The sequence below is a fragment of the Pteronotus mesoamericanus genome, unplaced genomic scaffold (genome assembly GCF_021234165.1).
Source record: "Pteronotus mesoamericanus isolate MK-2021 breed Mesoamerican mustached bat unplaced genomic scaffold, CSHL_Meso_final contig_263, whole genome shotgun sequence".
Taxonomy (NCBI): domain Eukaryota; kingdom Metazoa; phylum Chordata; class Mammalia; order Chiroptera; family Mormoopidae; genus Pteronotus; species Pteronotus mesoamericanus.
Window position 1 is genome coordinate 6,343,496 of NW_026555112.1, and position 18,397 is coordinate 6,361,892.

Genomic DNA, 18,397 nt, shown 5'->3' on the forward strand with positions numbered 1-18,397 from the left:
ACCGGCTAAATGAGCAATATCGAAGAAATATAAAGACCCAGTGTCTGAATCAGGGACCTACCATCCTGCAGAGGGAGAGAACAATTCTAACAAGTAAGGGCAGGCAGTTAGAGGCCACTATGACAGAAAATACAACAAAGGACATCGCGGAGACAAGAAGAAGAGGTCAAAACTACCTGGAAGTGGAGTGTGTCAGAAAAGGTATCACCAGGTTGGCAACCTTTGACCTGAACCTTGAAAAAGAAAAGGATGGCGACCAGCAGGAGTGGGAAAGAGGACCCAAGGTGCACAGCGAAAGGCGGGGCGTGGCATCACAGAAACTAAAAACTGTGGAAGTGTCCAAAGACTGGTCAAGAGCTTCAAGTGACATGGCTAAATACAGTCAAAGAATTCACTGGATCTGGGAAATGAGAAGTTATCCCTGACCTTTGCTAAAGCCATTCTGATGTTGTAAAAAGACAGAAATCTGGCTGCTGTGAGTTAAAAATGGGTGAAAAGCATAAGGCAAAAAAATTCAAGATTGAGTAGACTTCACTTATATCTAGAGTTTAAAAACATAAAGTAAATGAATAAATACAACCAGACAGAAACAGACTCACAGATAACGGAGAACAAGCCGATGGCTGCCAGAGGGGGGCTGTAGAGGCGGCTGGAAAGGAGAACAGGAATAAGGGGTACAAAACTCCCACCGTAAGTTAATAAGCCATGGGGATGTACAGTGTACACCACAGGGAACAGTCAGTTATGCCATAGCTTTGCAAGGCGACGGACGGGCACTAGGCTTACTGTGGTGATCATATTAGAAGGTATGTAATATTGAGTCACTATGTTGTACACCTGGAACTAATATTATATGCCAATAAAAAAAATTTAAAGAGTAAAAAGAAGACAAAAAAGAGGTGACAAGAAGTCAAGACTGTTGTTTCGAGCCATTTGCTTTTTTACTTCTAAGCATACTAGTTCAGCTCTAATTAGGGTTTGGCTTTACACTCCTGTAAGACGATGACTCCCAAACACCATCCACTAAATTAGAAATAAGATTTTAGACGCAATACATTCTTCATGAACCTGCCTATATTATTTTAAGTGACTAATATAAAAATCCACATTTGTACAGATTTACTCTGCCATCACTAATTTTCCTTTCACATAGTTCAAAATAAATAACAGCTGTAATTGGTTGTAGTAGAAAAGGTGCTTTATTTTACATATCATTGGTACACAATACATAAAACTGCCTAAAATCAGTCTTAGAAAACATAACTGTCAGTTATACCTGCTTAAATGGTCAAAGACCAAGTCCATTTTGCAAACTAGTTCATTTATGACCAGATGACTATAATAATTTAAATACTAATAATCTCTTTATATCCAATGTTACAAATGATTTTTATGCTACAAGTGCTGCAATTTTTAAAAATAAAAATATCTTCTTTATAGTAGACCATATCTCTAATCAGAACAAATCTTTGCTAGTCTACAAATCTTTGAAATAATGGATCAACAGTTTCACCTTCTTATAGATGATTATATTTATGTAATTCAGTTATAGGGCAAGGGGGCCTTATACATGCAATCAGATTATTTCCATTTTTTAAAAAATGCAGATGAAAGTGAGTTTATAATACCCTATTTCTAGTTAAATTGCCAAAAGTTTACTAAACTGAAATGAGACCAATACAATATTTTAGAAAACATAATTCTAAGAGCATGCAACATCAAAATCTTTTTACTACATGTGCGAATGAAAGTTGCAGAGCCCAGGAAGAAGACTGTGGCGCAAAGACTTGTACATCTGAATTGCTTATTCAGCTGGGAGAAGAAACTAATTTAAATAATTGTAAATCCTCCTATGATATCTGCATAATATAGTCCACTGCTACTCAAAGGGATCTTCACTTAAAAACATGCCAATCATAAGAAGGTAAATGCACTTCTCTTATCATTTACCCCAATCCATTCTAGTCATGAACACACAGGTCAAAGATCTCTTATTAACTGTTAATGAAAAAGCCACTGAGATTTCTCGGCGGCATCTTTCAGTCACCAATCACTTATCAGAGAGATAAATGTGGCTAGTACTTCATGTACAAATGCTAAAAAAATATCAGACTCTGGTCTAATCCTCAAAGTAAAAATATGAGTTATTTTAACAAATCCCCTGGTAGAAAAAGAATGCCTTTCTCTCTAGAAAATAAAATGTTAGAACCAAAGGTTCATATTCACCTCCTGGTTTATAACAATAGAGGCATTTAAGCAAAGTAAATTAAACCAAATACTAAATAGGTATAAACGCGTACACTTGAACAAATACTCTATTCTTTGCTTAAAGTCAGCTTATTTCTTGTCATTAAGAGAAGTGCTTCAAGATGCAAACTGTTAATGCAAAGAATAAGGGGTAAAAGCCAGACCTTTTTCTAATGAAATGAACAGATCTTTAAAATAATTGGGCTTGAAACATATACTTGCTATAGCTTTCCATTCTTACTCTTTTTATAACTAAATGCGCACACATATACAACAAACCCTAGCATTTAATATGTGCAAAATTGCTTACCGTTTATTTTAACTTTGGTTACGTATTTGTTTAGACTATATCAAACACATTATGGAAGCTATACAAATGATTACAAACATAATAATGAGGTAAGTTAAAATTCTACTAGTGAAAAAAGCAAGCATATGCTAAAAGCAAAGCATATGAGTTAAACAAATGCAGAATGAAGCTCTCACCAAGGAAGGTGCTGGGATAACAAACCAGAGAAGCTCCTTGTAAACATTGTTTGTAAAGTACACATTTAAAAATTAAGGATTCATACAGTCACAAAAAAGGGTATTCTAACAACACCATAGTAGTGCATTTATTTTACCTTTAGAGTTTGGAAATCACTCATTACGCATCTAACAATTTGCATATTTTCTTCAAGAGAAACTTAATTAGTGAAACACATTAATTACAAATACTGTAGTATAAAAATCCCAGCTCTTTACAAAAATTATATATTAAAATATTCTATACACTTTAAATTAGTAACTGGAACATACATATATATCAATTCTGCACATTTATTAAATCTATCTTTTCTGGGAGTATTATACATGAAGTTGGAGGACATAGCTACTCAAACTACACTGGCGTAAGGTTACACGGTATAAAAAAGAGAGACCTGTGCCCCTGCAGTTACTGCAGCTCCTAGTTGGAAATATCTTTTCTTCAATTATTGCTCTGTATATTGATTCCCGATTTGAATAGGCAGTGAAACCATGAAATTTCTAAAAGGTTTAAAACAGGCTGTCTGTGGCAGAGTATGCATAATGCCTATCTGGGTCTTTAAGGTTGTAATGGAACCTGAGTAAGCTACCTAATGCTTATGTTTCAGTTGTAAAAAAGTTTATACAATTTCGAGGTAAAAATAATGCAAAAATAAAACATTTAGAGCATTTACAAAAATCTTACAAATGTTTAAAACACTATTTCAAAATTTGTGTCCTTTTAAGGTGCTTATTCCTTTCTGCAATAAGGGGGACATATACTTTAATTTTGATTTTAAATTATGAATGTTTTAATTTCAGCAAAAGAAAAGTTAGGACCAGGAAAACAGAGGTTAAATTGTTCAAGGATATACTTCATTCTGATGAAAATACAGAATTTAAGTGCTAAAAGGGGACTTATAGGTAAAATTTTTTTTAACTCTCTCATCTATTAATTAAGAAATTAAGGGCCAAAATTGAGTGCTTTGGCCAAAAATATATTCCAATATATCACCTTGGTATGAATCAAGAAAACCCACTATATTTTGCTATGATTCTTGGAAAATAAAAAAAATTCAAAAGCAGAGTCTCTGAACTTGCCTTTTTTTCAATTTCTTAAGCTCTGTGCTAACTGTAGATAAACAAAGAAATTAAATGGCTGCTACAATTAATATCACAAACATTCTATTATCCAGTAGAAGACAGCTGTTAGAGGAACACCGCTCATACACAATAAAGTTCGGGGGCACGCAAAGACAGGGCCTTTACAACATAGAGAACATTTACTATGTACGACAGCACGTTGTACAACAGCCAGTTACCAGAATCACCTTGACAACTCTAAGATGACTGAGTGACGTGGCCTTTATAAAATATACTGGGGTAATAAAACCTTCTAGCTTTTATCTTACTATTTTCCTTTGTGAAAAAGCTATAACTATAATGAAGAATCCATATACTAATTCTCAGAGAGTCTTTGCTTCTTTTGTTTTTATTTGGATCTAGAATTGAGCAAATACATTTTAAGAACAACTTACAAATTCAAATTCATAACTGCTAGAAATACAAAGAATACTCTTTTAAGTGACAAATCTTCATAACCAGTTACTAATAAATAATCATAATCACAAATAGCTTTAGTAAAAAAGAAATTCAATTTAAAGGTGCTTTTTTACTGTTACCTTGAAGCCATCGAACTTGTGTAGCTGGTCCATATCCCTTTTCATTCTTTGCTGATATCCTGAACACAATGGCAGGTCTGGATGTATAATCAATATGTGCATTTGCAAGTTGCCCAGCAGTTACTATACATGATGTCTTAAGACCACAATAAATCCTCATAAACACAAGTTGACTTGGATTATCTTGTATTTGTGCTGTGCGGATCGCCAAGTAGGCTGAATATTCCAAAATATTTCCAGAAGGCGAAGTTGGAGGTTCCCAGGAAAGATGGATACCCTCAACATTCTTGAAGAGAGGAGGGAAAAAAACAGGTGAAGGTTCTGAAGTTTTCTCTACTATCACTTACGTTGATTCTATCTTTACAACACAAAATGCTGCTTTTGCTAAGGTAATTGCATTAGACGTTAGAACTTTTATTGTTGAGTTTTAAAAACCTACCTTAATTGGATCTGCAAATGTTTAATTTATGTCCACTTTTCAAAAACATACCTAGGCTTAAATGCCTGCCTGTACTATCCCAAGAAAGGGATTTTTCTTGCTTGGAAGCAGACCTTTTCCTCTCTAAGGTGAGGTAGGACCTTAGGATAAAATATAATCCAATTTCATGTATTCCATTAAAATTTTCCAACACAAACTTTTTGGTTCCATAAACAACAAGAACAAAATTAATATTAAGAAGCATACCAGATTTCCCCGAATTTCTATAATTTGGATGTTGTAATTCTGCTTGAAATTTGGTCTTTAAAAATATTGTGAATGATCAGTAAAAATATATTTTAAAAAATTTTAATTTTCCCCTTTTTAGTATCTCTCATTACATTGGACACTAACAAGAATCTCTAAACTGACAATTTTATTTCATGCACATAGTTTCAATAATTTAAGTCACCAAGTCTTAACCTGACATCTCACCTTTGAAATTCTGACTGCAGAAGGGGCTCCAGGAAAACCGGGAATACAAGTTTTAAATTCACTGATTTTGCTGAAAGGGCCTATTCCACAACCATTGATAGCAGCAACCCTGAATCTGTATCCTGTCCCTGGAACAAGGTCTTGTTTCTTAAGTAAACTGTAGTCAGGTACGTCTGCATTTCCTATCTAAAATGTAACAGTAAAGAAAAAGTGCAATTATTTTTAGTTAAAACTTTTAAAGAATGAATTAAGTTTTATGGTTCGAGTTCACATTTATTTCCCTCTTATCACATATGGATGAGCCCCTCCAATACAAAAGCAACTAAGACAAAATTGGTGATTCTTATTCCGAGAAAAAGTGCCCTTTCCAGCTGAGAATCACTGCTTATAAGAACTGTAAGGGTATTCTGTATATGAAGAGCACGTAGGTAGCAAAAATTAACAACCACTATAAACAAGGTAATAACTATCTCATCTCCATGCTGAATAAATAATTAAAATAACTGGATTTCATACTCTGGGTAGGAAGATTATAACACAACTTTAAAAATATTTTTTACATATTTCCCCCAACTCTTACTGCACATGTGTGAAACATGTAGCACCAATGTATCATCCCTTTTTAAGGGAGTTATGTCATCTCTATTTTATGGATGAGGAAACTGAGTCTCAGAAAAGTTAAATGAGTAACTTGTCCAAGGTCACACTGTTGAATGCTGGAATTAATCACTGAAACCCAAGTTTACTCGTTCTAAATATTAAGCTCTTTTTACTTTTTGGGAAAAATACGTAGCTGCTCGGACCTTACATGGATATTTCCTTATATATGAAATCAAACTGCAGCCAGAAATTTTATTAGGCGTAATACCAACAAATTAGTAACCAAGATTTCTATTTTTTCCCCAGGAATTAGATGAACTCAATATGAAAAAGAGGGACACCAAAAGTAATATTAAAAAAACTAAAATATGATAAATGAAATATTCTGCATTTATGCAGATCTTTGGGAGATTCAAACTGAATATCTATCTCCTTGGCAATTCTCTCTGAAAGCTCCCAATGCAGATTTAAAAAAAAATGGTTCAGTATGCTTTGAAGCTGTTTTCTATTTCACAATTCTTATAGGGTTAATGTCAAATATAAATTCATGTTCCTCTTTAGGGGATTTCAGGATCAAGGGAAAATTAAATTGTATTCATTAGTCTACAGGGGCTTTTAAACTTTTTAATTGTGAAATCAGAAATAAAGTTCAGAGTATGAAAAAATACTCTATTTTCTAAACACATCACATCACAAAATTAGAGATATTTCAAAAAATCTTTATCTTACCAGCCAGACTATATAATTTATGACTCAAAATCCAGCCCAGTGATTGTACAAGATTTTTTAAAGTGACCTGCTTTTGATATATTCTATAAAAAGGTCCTTTAAAGAGAATACAAGGTAATTAGGTATATATTATAGAGTTCTCAATTATAGACGGTGAGGTTCCAATTTCCCACATTCAAGGGACTCCAATCAAAGTAATGAAATAAAACCCGCATTCTTGAGGCTTATAACTTACAGTGTAGAAAATGTATCAATAGGTACCTTTGAGATGCTTTGCTTCCCTTTTGGCAGCAAATAAAACTGGCTCACCAAAGCTGTATTATTTTTAAAAATTCCTACATCACACCACTGCCGTTCTCCTCCTGCTTTCATTGTGGCTGCTGGATTGGAAGGAGTCTCTTTCTAATTTCAGAGGAAGAAAAATTTATGAAGACTCTTATTGAGCATGTAATAAATTTCACAATTTAATAAATCCATGCAGTGATCTACAGGTAGGTATATGGGTAAACCCAACATTAATAGTTCATAAGTAAACTCTTAGCAGATTAGGTCAACTGACAGTGGAACAGGGACGCCAATTCAAACATAGGGAGTGACAGGCATTCTCCGAGTCAGTAGCTCTGTACGACCAACCTAGCTCGAGTTAGCGTGCTTTCCCATCAGTGGTATGTTCAAACGCCAGCTGTTTTATAGAACACTGTCATTTCAGAGACTCTCTCAGAAAATGTAATCCCTTTAGTGTGACATTATAACTTGCTCCAAAAGGAGCTAATAAGAAAAAAAAGTCATTCTAAGTTGGCTTATTTCTGGATTCAAAAACAACTAGCAGAAATGCAGTGATCTTTGCACTTGAAATACCTGTGAATCTCCAAACCTAAAAGGAGAAAAAATGTTCAAAACTAAAATGCAATTTGAGTATATTTTAGTATATATACTAAAGAGGAGCAAATTAAACAGTTTCACATTTTTTACCTTGCTTTAAAACAAACAAACTTCCTCTACCTTAAGCTACTTTTAGTGATAAGTGAATTATACTTATCCCTGGAACTAAGCTTTTTAAGCCATCTTCTTTATAAATGAGATACTGTTTCCAGAAGCTCAAAACAAATGTGCACTTCAGTTATTTATTTTTGTCTTAAATATATAACAGTAGAGGTACATGCTTATAATTGACATTATTTGTTATTTAGGCTATCACACATGACAAAGGGAGCTAACTATGAGTGTTTAAGGTCTATTTTTTAAAGAAAGGAATAGCTTTGAGCTTGTTTTCATTTTTAATGTTGTAGAAACACAACAATTTTTATAAAACAGGCTCCAACTGAAATAATAAATATTAATATTCTGGCTGATGCATTGCAAAGTAGATTTAAGAGAAAAAAGTTAATTTTAATAACAATTCTCTGTGAAAAGTCTAAGAACACTAAAACTTAACATTCTGCAAAGGTAAAAGCTGATGAAGGTAAATATATTTCCAAAATCCACAAAATCATGATTGGAAAAAGCTAAAGATATAGACAATTCTTGAAGACTCTAAAGAGTAAATATTAGGTCAAATAAAAACTCTAGCTCACAGCAATAAAATTGAAATGATTGGTAATTTAAAAATAAATTAAAAAGTATATAGATACACATGCACACAAATATGTACTGTCCTTATATTTATCTAATTAAGATAGTCTTGGTATATTTGTGAGGCACATTTTAGTATTTTAAGTTTGGCGCCAGGCAGATCAATTCTGGCCTTCCACAAAACAACCCAATGTCAGAGATTAATGGGATATCCTATAGGCATATCTAACCCAATACTGCAAAATATTCTGTTGTTCTGTTGTTGCTAGTGATATAGCCATTCAACTTTTACTTTCTGTAACATAACTTTTACTCTTAAAACCATTAACGTAATTTATATATACACCTATATATGCACATACACATTTCTGATTATGAAAGTAACATATTTCATTACAGAAGAATATTAAAAGCATAAAGAAGAAAGTAAAAATTGTCTGTAGCCCCACACCTGGAAAAATTCATCTAGCACTGTAGTGTGGACTCAGGTGAAATAGGAATGTATATGTTGGGTGTATTTTTCTAAAATGTTCTGTATTTTTCTAAAATTGTTTTTAGAGAGAGGAAGTGGGAGAGGAATACGGGGAGAGAGAAGGAGAGAGAGACATTAGTTTGTTGTTCCACTCATTTATGCATTCACTGGTTGCTTCTTGAATGTGCCCTAACCAGAAAGTGAACCTGCAACCTTGGCCTCTCAGGAGGACGTTCCAACCCACTGAGCAACCTGGCCAGGGATGGTTGTATTTTTAATAAAATTGGGACCACAGTATGCATGTATCTGTGTGTATGTGTGTGCATAATTTTTTATCCAACTCTTTTCTCTTAACGTTACTGTGAACATTTTTCCTACTCACCCCTTCATCTTTCAATCTATGTCAAATCATTACTAGAGGACACCCAGGAATGTTTTTGTGAATTTACATCAAAGCTGCTCAGCATTTAAGGCATACTTAGCCATCGGTAAACACACACAGTCTCTAGGTCACATACTTACAGAAAATGGCATCGCTGTGGTGTGTGCCTCCACACGGCTGATCTTGGTTGCAGGCAGTGCACATGTTTCATCAACTAAAAGTGAAACAATTCATCAGATTAAGACTTACATAATCACTTACCAGACACATTAAAATATAATTTATAACTATACAAAAATAGCCAGAGGTATAAAAATTACAATAATTAGAAATATGTAACCTCTAACTCAAACTGAGTCACAAAGTTGATTTTTCCACAGTTTAATAACCAGCTAGAACTTCAGAGAACATTTACCAAAGATGAAACAAATTCCTATTGTAAAAAAGTAAGATAAGAATTTACAAAATCAGAAGTCAATCGAACTGGGAGAATTGTTACTCCATGGTCTAGAAATAGTCTTTTCTAAGGAAAAAGAATTTGCTGAATATATTCACATAATTATATTTCAGTGTGCACTGATTTAAATATTTTATGCAAGGCAGCAGGGAGTATATTACATAATGATTTTAATTGAAATACTTTATATGTTTATAGATGATTCAATCCAAGGTGAAATGCAACTCCCGTCTAAAACAAGTCAGATGAATTTGTATACAAATAAAGATTCAAAATACAGTATGTGAAACATATTTCATTTCCCATTTAAAACAAATAAGTTTGATGAATTTATATACAAAAATGGTTTAAAATACAGTATGTGAAACATTTCATTTCCCATTTAAAACAAGTAAGTTTGATGAATTTATATACAAGAATGGTTCAAAATACAGTATGTGAAACACATTTCAAACCTTCAGATTTGGTACTGAATGTTGTTAGTGAAGTTTCATCTTTAACAACTGCCCCATTTGTACTGGATGATTCAGTTTTAATGGTCTGCTGGGTTACCATAGTTTGTGCGCTGCAAACAGTACTGGATACAGAAGTTTCAGGAATTACTGTTCGTAAGTCCAGGCAAGTATTTAGAACACCTATATTTGCTGAAGTGTGAGGACCTAAAATTAAAGGGAAAAGGTCAATTATTAACATAATACCAACAGATAATTGTTGTATCTTATACTTCTTGTCATACGGTTCTTGGGATTTTTCAATTTTAAAAGTATAAACATGAGCACCACAAATGTCGACTATATGAATTAACCATCAGTTTTTAAAATGTTTAGAAAAATAAAGTGTATTATATCCGCAGTGGATGTCCCACTTCTCAGCTCCCTCTTCCATTTTAACCACTAAATCATTGCTATCAAATTCTATTAAAGTATACATCAAATGGCCTTGCTTTCCATTTTAGGGGGAAAAATAGAGGTCATCAAGCATCAATGCCATCACTTTTGTGTCCTCTCCTGCCTTAAACCAGAAAGGTGTCTATGGCTGCGCCCATCTTCTCCGTCTTCTCTTTCCATTGCAGGGGATGAGCTGAGCTTTCTCCTAAGGCAGTGTAATTTATCCTCCCGTGCTCTTGGTCCCATTCCTTCCCCCGTATTTGGGGACTCTCTCTTCAATCATTCCACTCTCTTCAGAATTTACAATTATTTTTCTTCAGAGGTTTTTGGCTCTCAGTCCATAGCATTATTGAGTCTAGCAAGCAAACTCTCATCTCCCTTGACCCCACAAGTCTCCTCCAGTTACTACCTGTCCTCGCCAATTCCCTTCAGAGTAGTCTCTATTTCCTTGACATCTCCAAATGTGGTTTCTAAAACACTACAGACTTTTAATAAAATGGCTCTGGCAAATTTCAATGATTTCTAAGGAATACTTTTCCGTTTTCATTTACCTCACCTTTTTGCAATGTACACTATGCTGGCCACATACTCTTTTTGGAAGCTGTTTCTGTCTATGAATTGTGTATATTCATTCCACAAAACTGAGGATTTACTGTCTACCAGACTTTGTGCTTGTTTCTACAATGGTGAAATAAAGCAGGCGTGTTCTACATCTCATGAACTTACAGTCATGTGGTAGAGAGAGACATGCATACACTAGTCACAAACTATGATACCTACTGTAGAGGGAAAAAAAATAACCAATCTTTTTGGTTCTTTCCCTACCCTGCTAGGGACCCCTTTTCATCTCTTTAGCTAGCTTCTCCTCTTCACAGGATTCTTTAAACACAGGTACTCCTAAACCTCTTCTTAACTTCCTTGACATATTTTTTCTGTGCTTTAATTACCATTCACAATCCTACATCTCTCAAACACACATCATGGACACTGTGCCAGTTGCTGGGTATCTAGCAGGGACTACATCAGATGGAGTCCCTGCTCTGTGGAGCTTACATTTTAGATTCCCTAAATTCTAAATTTATACTCCAGACGAGAACTGCCTCCTAGACTCCAGATCTAAGTTTTCAACTGCCCATTAGAAATCTTCACCAAGTATGTTCCTTAAGTGCTTCAAAAAGAGTAAGTTCAAAGTTGAACCTACCTTTTCCCCAAATTTACTCTTGCTCCTATATTTCTATTCTTGATTAATAGTATCATCATCCATTGAATGTCCAACCCCAAAAACTGGGAGTCATGTTCAGCTCATTTTTATTTCTCATATATAACCAGTTTCCAAGTCTAATAGCTACTACTTTCTAAAAGCTTCTAAAATGTTGTATTCTCTCCTCTCCACCCCTCCCACTGCTTTAGTCTCTACGCTTCTCTTGGAGTCCTAAAGGAGCCCCTTATCAAGTGTCCCAATCATTTCCTACCTTAGTTCTTCCTGATGGTGAGACTAGACTGCCATTTCCGAAAAAGAAACCTAATCATGTCACTTTCCACCCTTAAAAAATACCAGCTACTCCAACCTGCAGAGAAAAAGCCCAGTCTCCTCATGTTAACCTGAGAGTGGGTAGCCATTCATTCATGCATCTGAGTGTATGTGATGCATGAATGAATGCATCAGGTACTATGACTTTATAACTACTCTGGTTTTCCCATTTGCTTAGTATTCATTTTATTGAAACTGCCTTACGATGTAGAATGTAGAGTGTATTAAGATTTTGAAATCTCAAAGTTCATATTTGTTTTTCAAGAGTATAAACTTCTTTATAAGACAGACATTGGAAATCACTATAAGAAAGAAATTTAAGTTGGGTCTAGGACCAATCTTCTATTATTTTGACCAAATGATACTCTTACTAAAAAACCAGTAAAACAAAAGTACTCTCCTCTTCCACAAGTAATGAAATAACAAAAATTATAGGAAATTATTTTCCTTGAATATTTTTATCTATCATCAACTTATAAAGAAAAATGCAAATAAAGCAGATATTTCTCTTGCTAAGTTTGAATCATTGAAGAGTAATTAAATTTGTATCAGCTGTCATGATTTTTTCAAATTAAAACTAAAGTTACATGTTCCTATGTCAGAGACATATCAGAATGAGATTTATAAAATAATTTTAGATATTAAAATCAGAGGCAATGCTTAATACATCTCAATGGCTTCAGAATATTCTAATAAACTTATTTTAAATATAAGGTCACCAAATTACAAGCTTTCCCACGAATGCAACTGGCTAATCAATAGTTCTTATAAATAACTACATTTCTGAGGATAATCCAGTTACTTGTTAAACAAATATTTACTAAGTGACTACTATTTACGAGGCATGAATCTGGGTGCTGAAAAAATAGAAGGTGAACAAGACATACAAAATCTCTGCCCAAAATAAATAGTATCAAACAGTAATAAATGCTAAGAAAATAGAGTAATGGAATAGTCACACCGAACACACTGGCCAAATGTTAATGTCATATGAGAGCTTCTTCATTTAAAATCCATAGCCCATAACTACTCATTACTATTCAGGCAAGTGCTTGCTTGGTATCTTGACATCACATATCACTCTAACTAGGGTAAATATGGTAGATATATTATTAGTTTGAAAATGGATCAAAACCACATAACATTTACTTTTTCAAAGATTCTAAAACTACCTATCATTATAAAAAGCTTTAGCTTTACTTAAAACACTGTCTTTATACCTTCATTTTTCCTTAGCATATCCACCACACAACTATTATGATTAGAAGCATTAGTTGCCAAAGATGAATGTAAAATGGCATTAGAGTCAGTTGATGCTTTGAGATCTGGTTTGTTTTCCACTGGAGTTCCTTTTGTAGCTGTATGTTCAGTTTTTGCACTGTTCATTGTATCATTGATCTATAAGAAATTAAACAGTTTATTGTAGCAAGCAACATTCAATTACACAGAAATATGTTAAAAAGCAAGCAAAATAATTTACAACTTAATTATTTTGAAAATAAATTAACTAAAACATAAAAGTTTAAATTATATTCTTAATTTGTATAGGATTATTTTTTAAATTTTGTAATAGTTTAAGAAAGCAATTTCTTTTCACTTAATCTCCAGTCTCAAAATGGTAGTTTTAAAGGGGAAAGGGAGGGTGTATTTTGAGGGGAAGAAAATCTGTATTTTTATGAGTTGTAGCTGGTATTTAAGTAAATATGCATGTAACACAGGACAAAACCATAGCTACTGAGTTTAAAATTCTGGTCAAATTTTCTTAACAAGGTCAGACACCTATACTACCGATGTGATGGCTCCTAAAAGTAAAATCTCAGTTACATGGAACCTTCAAGCAAACAAATTATTCTGTACAACTAAGTTTTCCATATAGACAGCAAGATTTAATACAGACATAATATGTTTTACCATTAAAATTTTAGATAGGAATCATCTTAATTACATTTCTTTGTCTTCTTAAATATACTATAAAGAACATTGAAACTTTTTGCTATTTCAAATCATCAGTATGAGTATCAGTTATTATACTGCAATATCTACATGCTTACTGAACCATAAAAATAATCTGACTTCATTCAGATACCCCAATATTGCTGCTCCTATAATTTCTCAAGGCTCTAAGGAGGCTTGCCCATAATGTGCCCTATACCTCTCTTCTAATTGATAGTGATGCTGCTACTGTTAATAAATGATGATGACAGCCACAACCATTAGGGACATTATACTATGTGACAGGCATTGCAATATATATTTATAAAGTCTGTATTTCAATTAATCTTCACAGGAATTCTATGAGTTGGAAAATATGATCACTATTATACAGGAAAAGAATGAGACTCAGAGAGCTTAAGTAATCTACCCACAGTCAAGTAGCCAGTAATAGCAGAGCTAGAATTTGAACCTAGGTTTATTTCACTCCGAAGTCTCTAATGTGCTCTTTGCTCAAAAATCAGATACCCAGTCGAACTAGAAATACATAAAATGAGAATAAGCCCTGAAATTTTTGGTTAAACATAGTAGTTTAAACACATACGTTTCATGAGGTTCCTCTACAAACCCAACTCAAATAATCATAAAGGAATTTATAAAATATATATATAAAGGTATATACTTATGAGGAAAAAGAGAATAGGAGAAGAGACAACAGTAGGTAAGACGATATAAAACACGAAAAGCTGAAAGCTAAGAGCCTGGAGGTGGAAAGTCACTAAGAGACAAACCACTCGTTCCAAAGAGCCCAGAAAGTCTTGGGAAAGGGAGACCTCAGGTTCTGTGGAGGCCGAGGTGTAGAGCGCAAGCAAACACCAGAGGACAGTTATAGGGAGGGCTATAAAAAGTGGCTGCAGCCCCAGCTCTGCTTTCCCAGCATGGGAAGTCAGGCAAATTCTTTTCTCATTCTAACTGAAGATGAGGAATCAGTAGAAAGGCTGAAATGTGAGGCTCTGGGCTGTGGCACAGCGTTCCTCGGGCGATGATGGAGGAGAGGCACCGACGCTGAAAGTGAGGATTCAGTGAAAGTCTGCATGCTGAACAGCGAAAACACCAAATAAAGTTCTGTTGTTTACAAGCCACGCAGTCTATGGGATTTTGTTCTAGCAGCCTAAATGGACGAAGACACCTTCCAAGCTCCTTTTGATGCCTCACTTTAAAAATGAAAGGACAGCCAAATATCACCAGACATTTGATGACAGCTTCTAACATGAAAGTCTAAGACCAAAATAAAATTTTTTAAAAAGGAGCTTGAAAAAACCAAAAATTGCTGAGAGCAGAATATAACTCCAATTTTTTTTTAAAACCTGTACTTCTCAAAGAGATAAGGGAAGACACTATAAAGAATAAGATGCTATAGAAGAAATAGAGAATAACATCAAGCTTTTAGAAATTAAGTATGTATGCCCTGGCTGGTGTGGCTCAGTGGATTGAGCCCCAGCCTGCAAACCAAAAGGCTGCTGGTTTGATTCCCAGTCAGGGCACATGCCTGGGTTGCAGGCCAGGTCCCCAGCTGGAGGCATGTGAGGCAGCCAAAAGATGATGTATCTCTCGCAAACTGCTGTTTCTCTCCCTCTCTTTCTCCTTCCCTTCACTGCTCTAAAAGAAAATAAAATCTTTAAAATAAAAGAAATTAAGTACGTGGTTGAATATATTTAAAAATTGAACAGATTTATAAGTGAAGAAATTTTTCATAAAGCAGAATAGACAGAAATATAGAAAACAATAAATAAACATAAAATCAAAGGATTAGTTCAAGAGTACCATTATTCAATAATTAACAGAAGTTTAAAAAACAAGAGAAAGGAAATGGAGGGAAGAAATAATCAGTAATAAAAGCCATGAATTTCCAGAATGATGGGGTCCACTGAGTGCACAGCACAATGAATGAAGTCATAGGCACATCACTGTTGAAATTTCAGAATACTGGAATAAAAAGAAAAAAATTAGGTCACATATAAATGATCAGGAATCCAAGTAGCATCAGACTTCTCAACAGCAACACTGAATGCTAAAAGACAACAGGAAAATGCCTTTGAAACTTCTGAGGAAAAAGTTTCTAATACAGAATTCTATAGCCCAGCCAAATTACCAATCAGATGTGGACAAAAGCATTTTCAAACATGTAAATTCTCAAAGTGTTTACCTTTCATAAACTCTTTCTCAGAAAACTACTAAAGGAAGTTTTACAATACAATACAAAGGAAACAATACAAGGGAACAACACAAGGGAAACAACCAAGAAAGAGGAAAAAATGAGATTAAGAAACATGGGCTCTAACACAGGGAAGGATAGAAGCAATTCCTAATATGAAAAAATGAAAGTTTAAGATGACAGCTGTGTAACAGGCCTAGAGAAGGACCAGTCAGATGAGAGCATCAAGAGAGAGGGCTTGGGAGGCATGACTTCCGGGGGGCAAAAAAGAAGGAAAGAAAAAACTACTTTATATGTTTGACATTTTAAGATGAGTTCTATAATTTTGTTGGAGAATTTGAGTATGAATTAATGATAGGCAAAAAGAAAACTAGGCAAATGAAAAAGGGAGGCAGTTAACAATGCCAGGAAAAACATAGTTACGTGAAAAAGGAATAATGCTCATAGCATACCACATGGCTCAGCTGTGAATTTGTCATCATTATAATGTAAACATCAAATAATAATAATTCATCTAAAAACATTTAAAAGATGTGGAAAGGGGAAGGGGAAGAAATGGCAATATGTTGACAGATCACAAGTCTGCATCTTCTGTTACTGAAAGCAATGTATCTAAAACTAGAAAGTCAAGAAGTGGCAGCATCAGGATTTTCTTTAAAAGCACAAAATAGGTATCAGAAGAAAGCCAAAAAAGCTGAAAGTAGTTGGTTCTAGAGAGGCATAATCAAGAGCAGGGAGGGACAGAGTACGAAACTATTGCTCTTCATTACAAATGTTCTAGTACCATCTAACTTTGTAAGTATAATATATACTTAACATAAAACATATGTGTGTAAAACGCCCCCTTAGCCATGGTTTTGCTTTTCATGGTTTCAGTTACCATGGGCCAAAAATATTAAATGGAAAACTCCAAAAATAAGCAACTAATAAATAATTCCTAAGTTCTACATTGCATGCTGTTCTGAGGAGCATGGTGAAATCTCTCGCCATCCCACTCCGTCCTGCCTGGACGAGAACCAGCCCTTCATTCAGCGTATCCATGCTGTATACACTACCTACCCATCAGTCACTTAGTAGCATCTCAGTTATCAGATGGACTGTTGTGGTATCACAGCGCTTGTGTCCAAATAACCCTTATTTTACTTAACGATGGCTCCAAAGTTCAAAAGTTGTCATGTTGGCAATTTGTTGGCAAAGAAGGTGAAAGTTCTCAAAAGGAAACTAAAAAATCATACGCTGAAGTTGCTAAGATCTACGGTAAGAAAAAATCCTCTACCTGTGAAATTGTGAAGGAAAAAAAATTCATGCTAGTTTTGCTGCTGCACCTAAAACTGAAAAAGTTACAGCCACAGTGTGTGATAAGTGCTTAGTTAAGATGGAAAAGACATTAAATTTGTAAGTGAATGACACAAACAGACAAGTGTTCCAATTGATGGCAACATGCTGTCAGAAAGTACTGAGCCTACATGAAGACTTCAGCAAGGGATCCCCTGAAACCAGTGACCACATTCACATAACCTTTATTATAGGATATGGTTACAATTGTTCTAGTTTATTATTAACTATTGTTAATCTTATTGTGCCTACTGTATAAATTAAACTGTATCAGAGGTATGTATCTATGTATAGGAAAAAACAGAATATATAGTGTTTAGTACTATCTACAGTTTCAGGCATTCCCTGGGAGTTCTGACACGCACCCTTCCCCCCAGATAAGGAGGGACTACTGTGTGTGTGTGGGGGGGGGTCTACTAATATAGGCTCCTCAGAAATAACTGCATGGGCTTTACTTGTTACATAGCCTTCTTGACATAATAAGCCTTTTCTGTTTATTACAGGCCCTCTGCCATGTTCAGAACACATGAGCCTATACCTATACCATTTCCCTTGAAAAGAGTCTGCTGTGACTGTACACCAGTTTTACCAGATAAAAACAGTGTAGCCCTGACCAGTGTGGCTCAGTTGGTTGGGCGTCATACTGCAAAGCAAAGAGTCACCAGTTTGACTCCAGTCAGGGCACATGCCTGGTTGCAGGTTCAGTCCCTGGATGGGGTGTCTACAAGAGGCAACCAATCGATGTTTCTCTCTCATATCAGTATTTCCCTCTTTCTCTTTCTCCCTCCCTTCCCCCTCTCTAAAAATAAATAAAATTTAAAAACAAAAACAAAACCAGTGTCAATGCCAGTAAGCTTCTTCATTAGTCTCCACAAATGCTTTCTGTGAAGCACTTCATAAACAAGAAATAACCTCATAAACACAGGTGTTAACTTAGCA

General features: G+C 34.6%; 1 protein-coding gene across 2 annotated transcripts in view; it reads right to left on the reverse strand.

The window, feature by feature from the left end:
* Positions 1-1,038: 1,038 nt before the first annotated feature.
* Positions 1,039-18,397, reverse strand: part of HCFC2 (host cell factor C2) — a 41,544-nt gene continuing 24,185 nt past the window's right edge. For both annotated transcript variants that reach the window (XM_054574606.1, XM_054574607.1), the window contains exons 10-15: positions 13,197-13,374; positions 10,014-10,217; positions 9,242-9,315; positions 6,937-7,077; positions 5,347-5,532; positions 1,039-4,719 (exon numbers count right to left, since the gene is read on the reverse strand). In XM_054574606.1, coding sequence (XP_054430581.1) covers positions 4,405-4,719; positions 5,347-5,532; positions 6,937-7,077; positions 9,242-9,315; positions 10,014-10,217; positions 13,197-13,374 — 1,098 coding nt within the window. In that variant the 3' untranslated portion in view covers positions 1,039-4,404. The remainder of the gene's footprint in view (positions 4,720-5,346; positions 5,533-6,936; positions 7,078-9,241; positions 9,316-10,013; positions 10,218-13,196; positions 13,375-18,397) is intronic.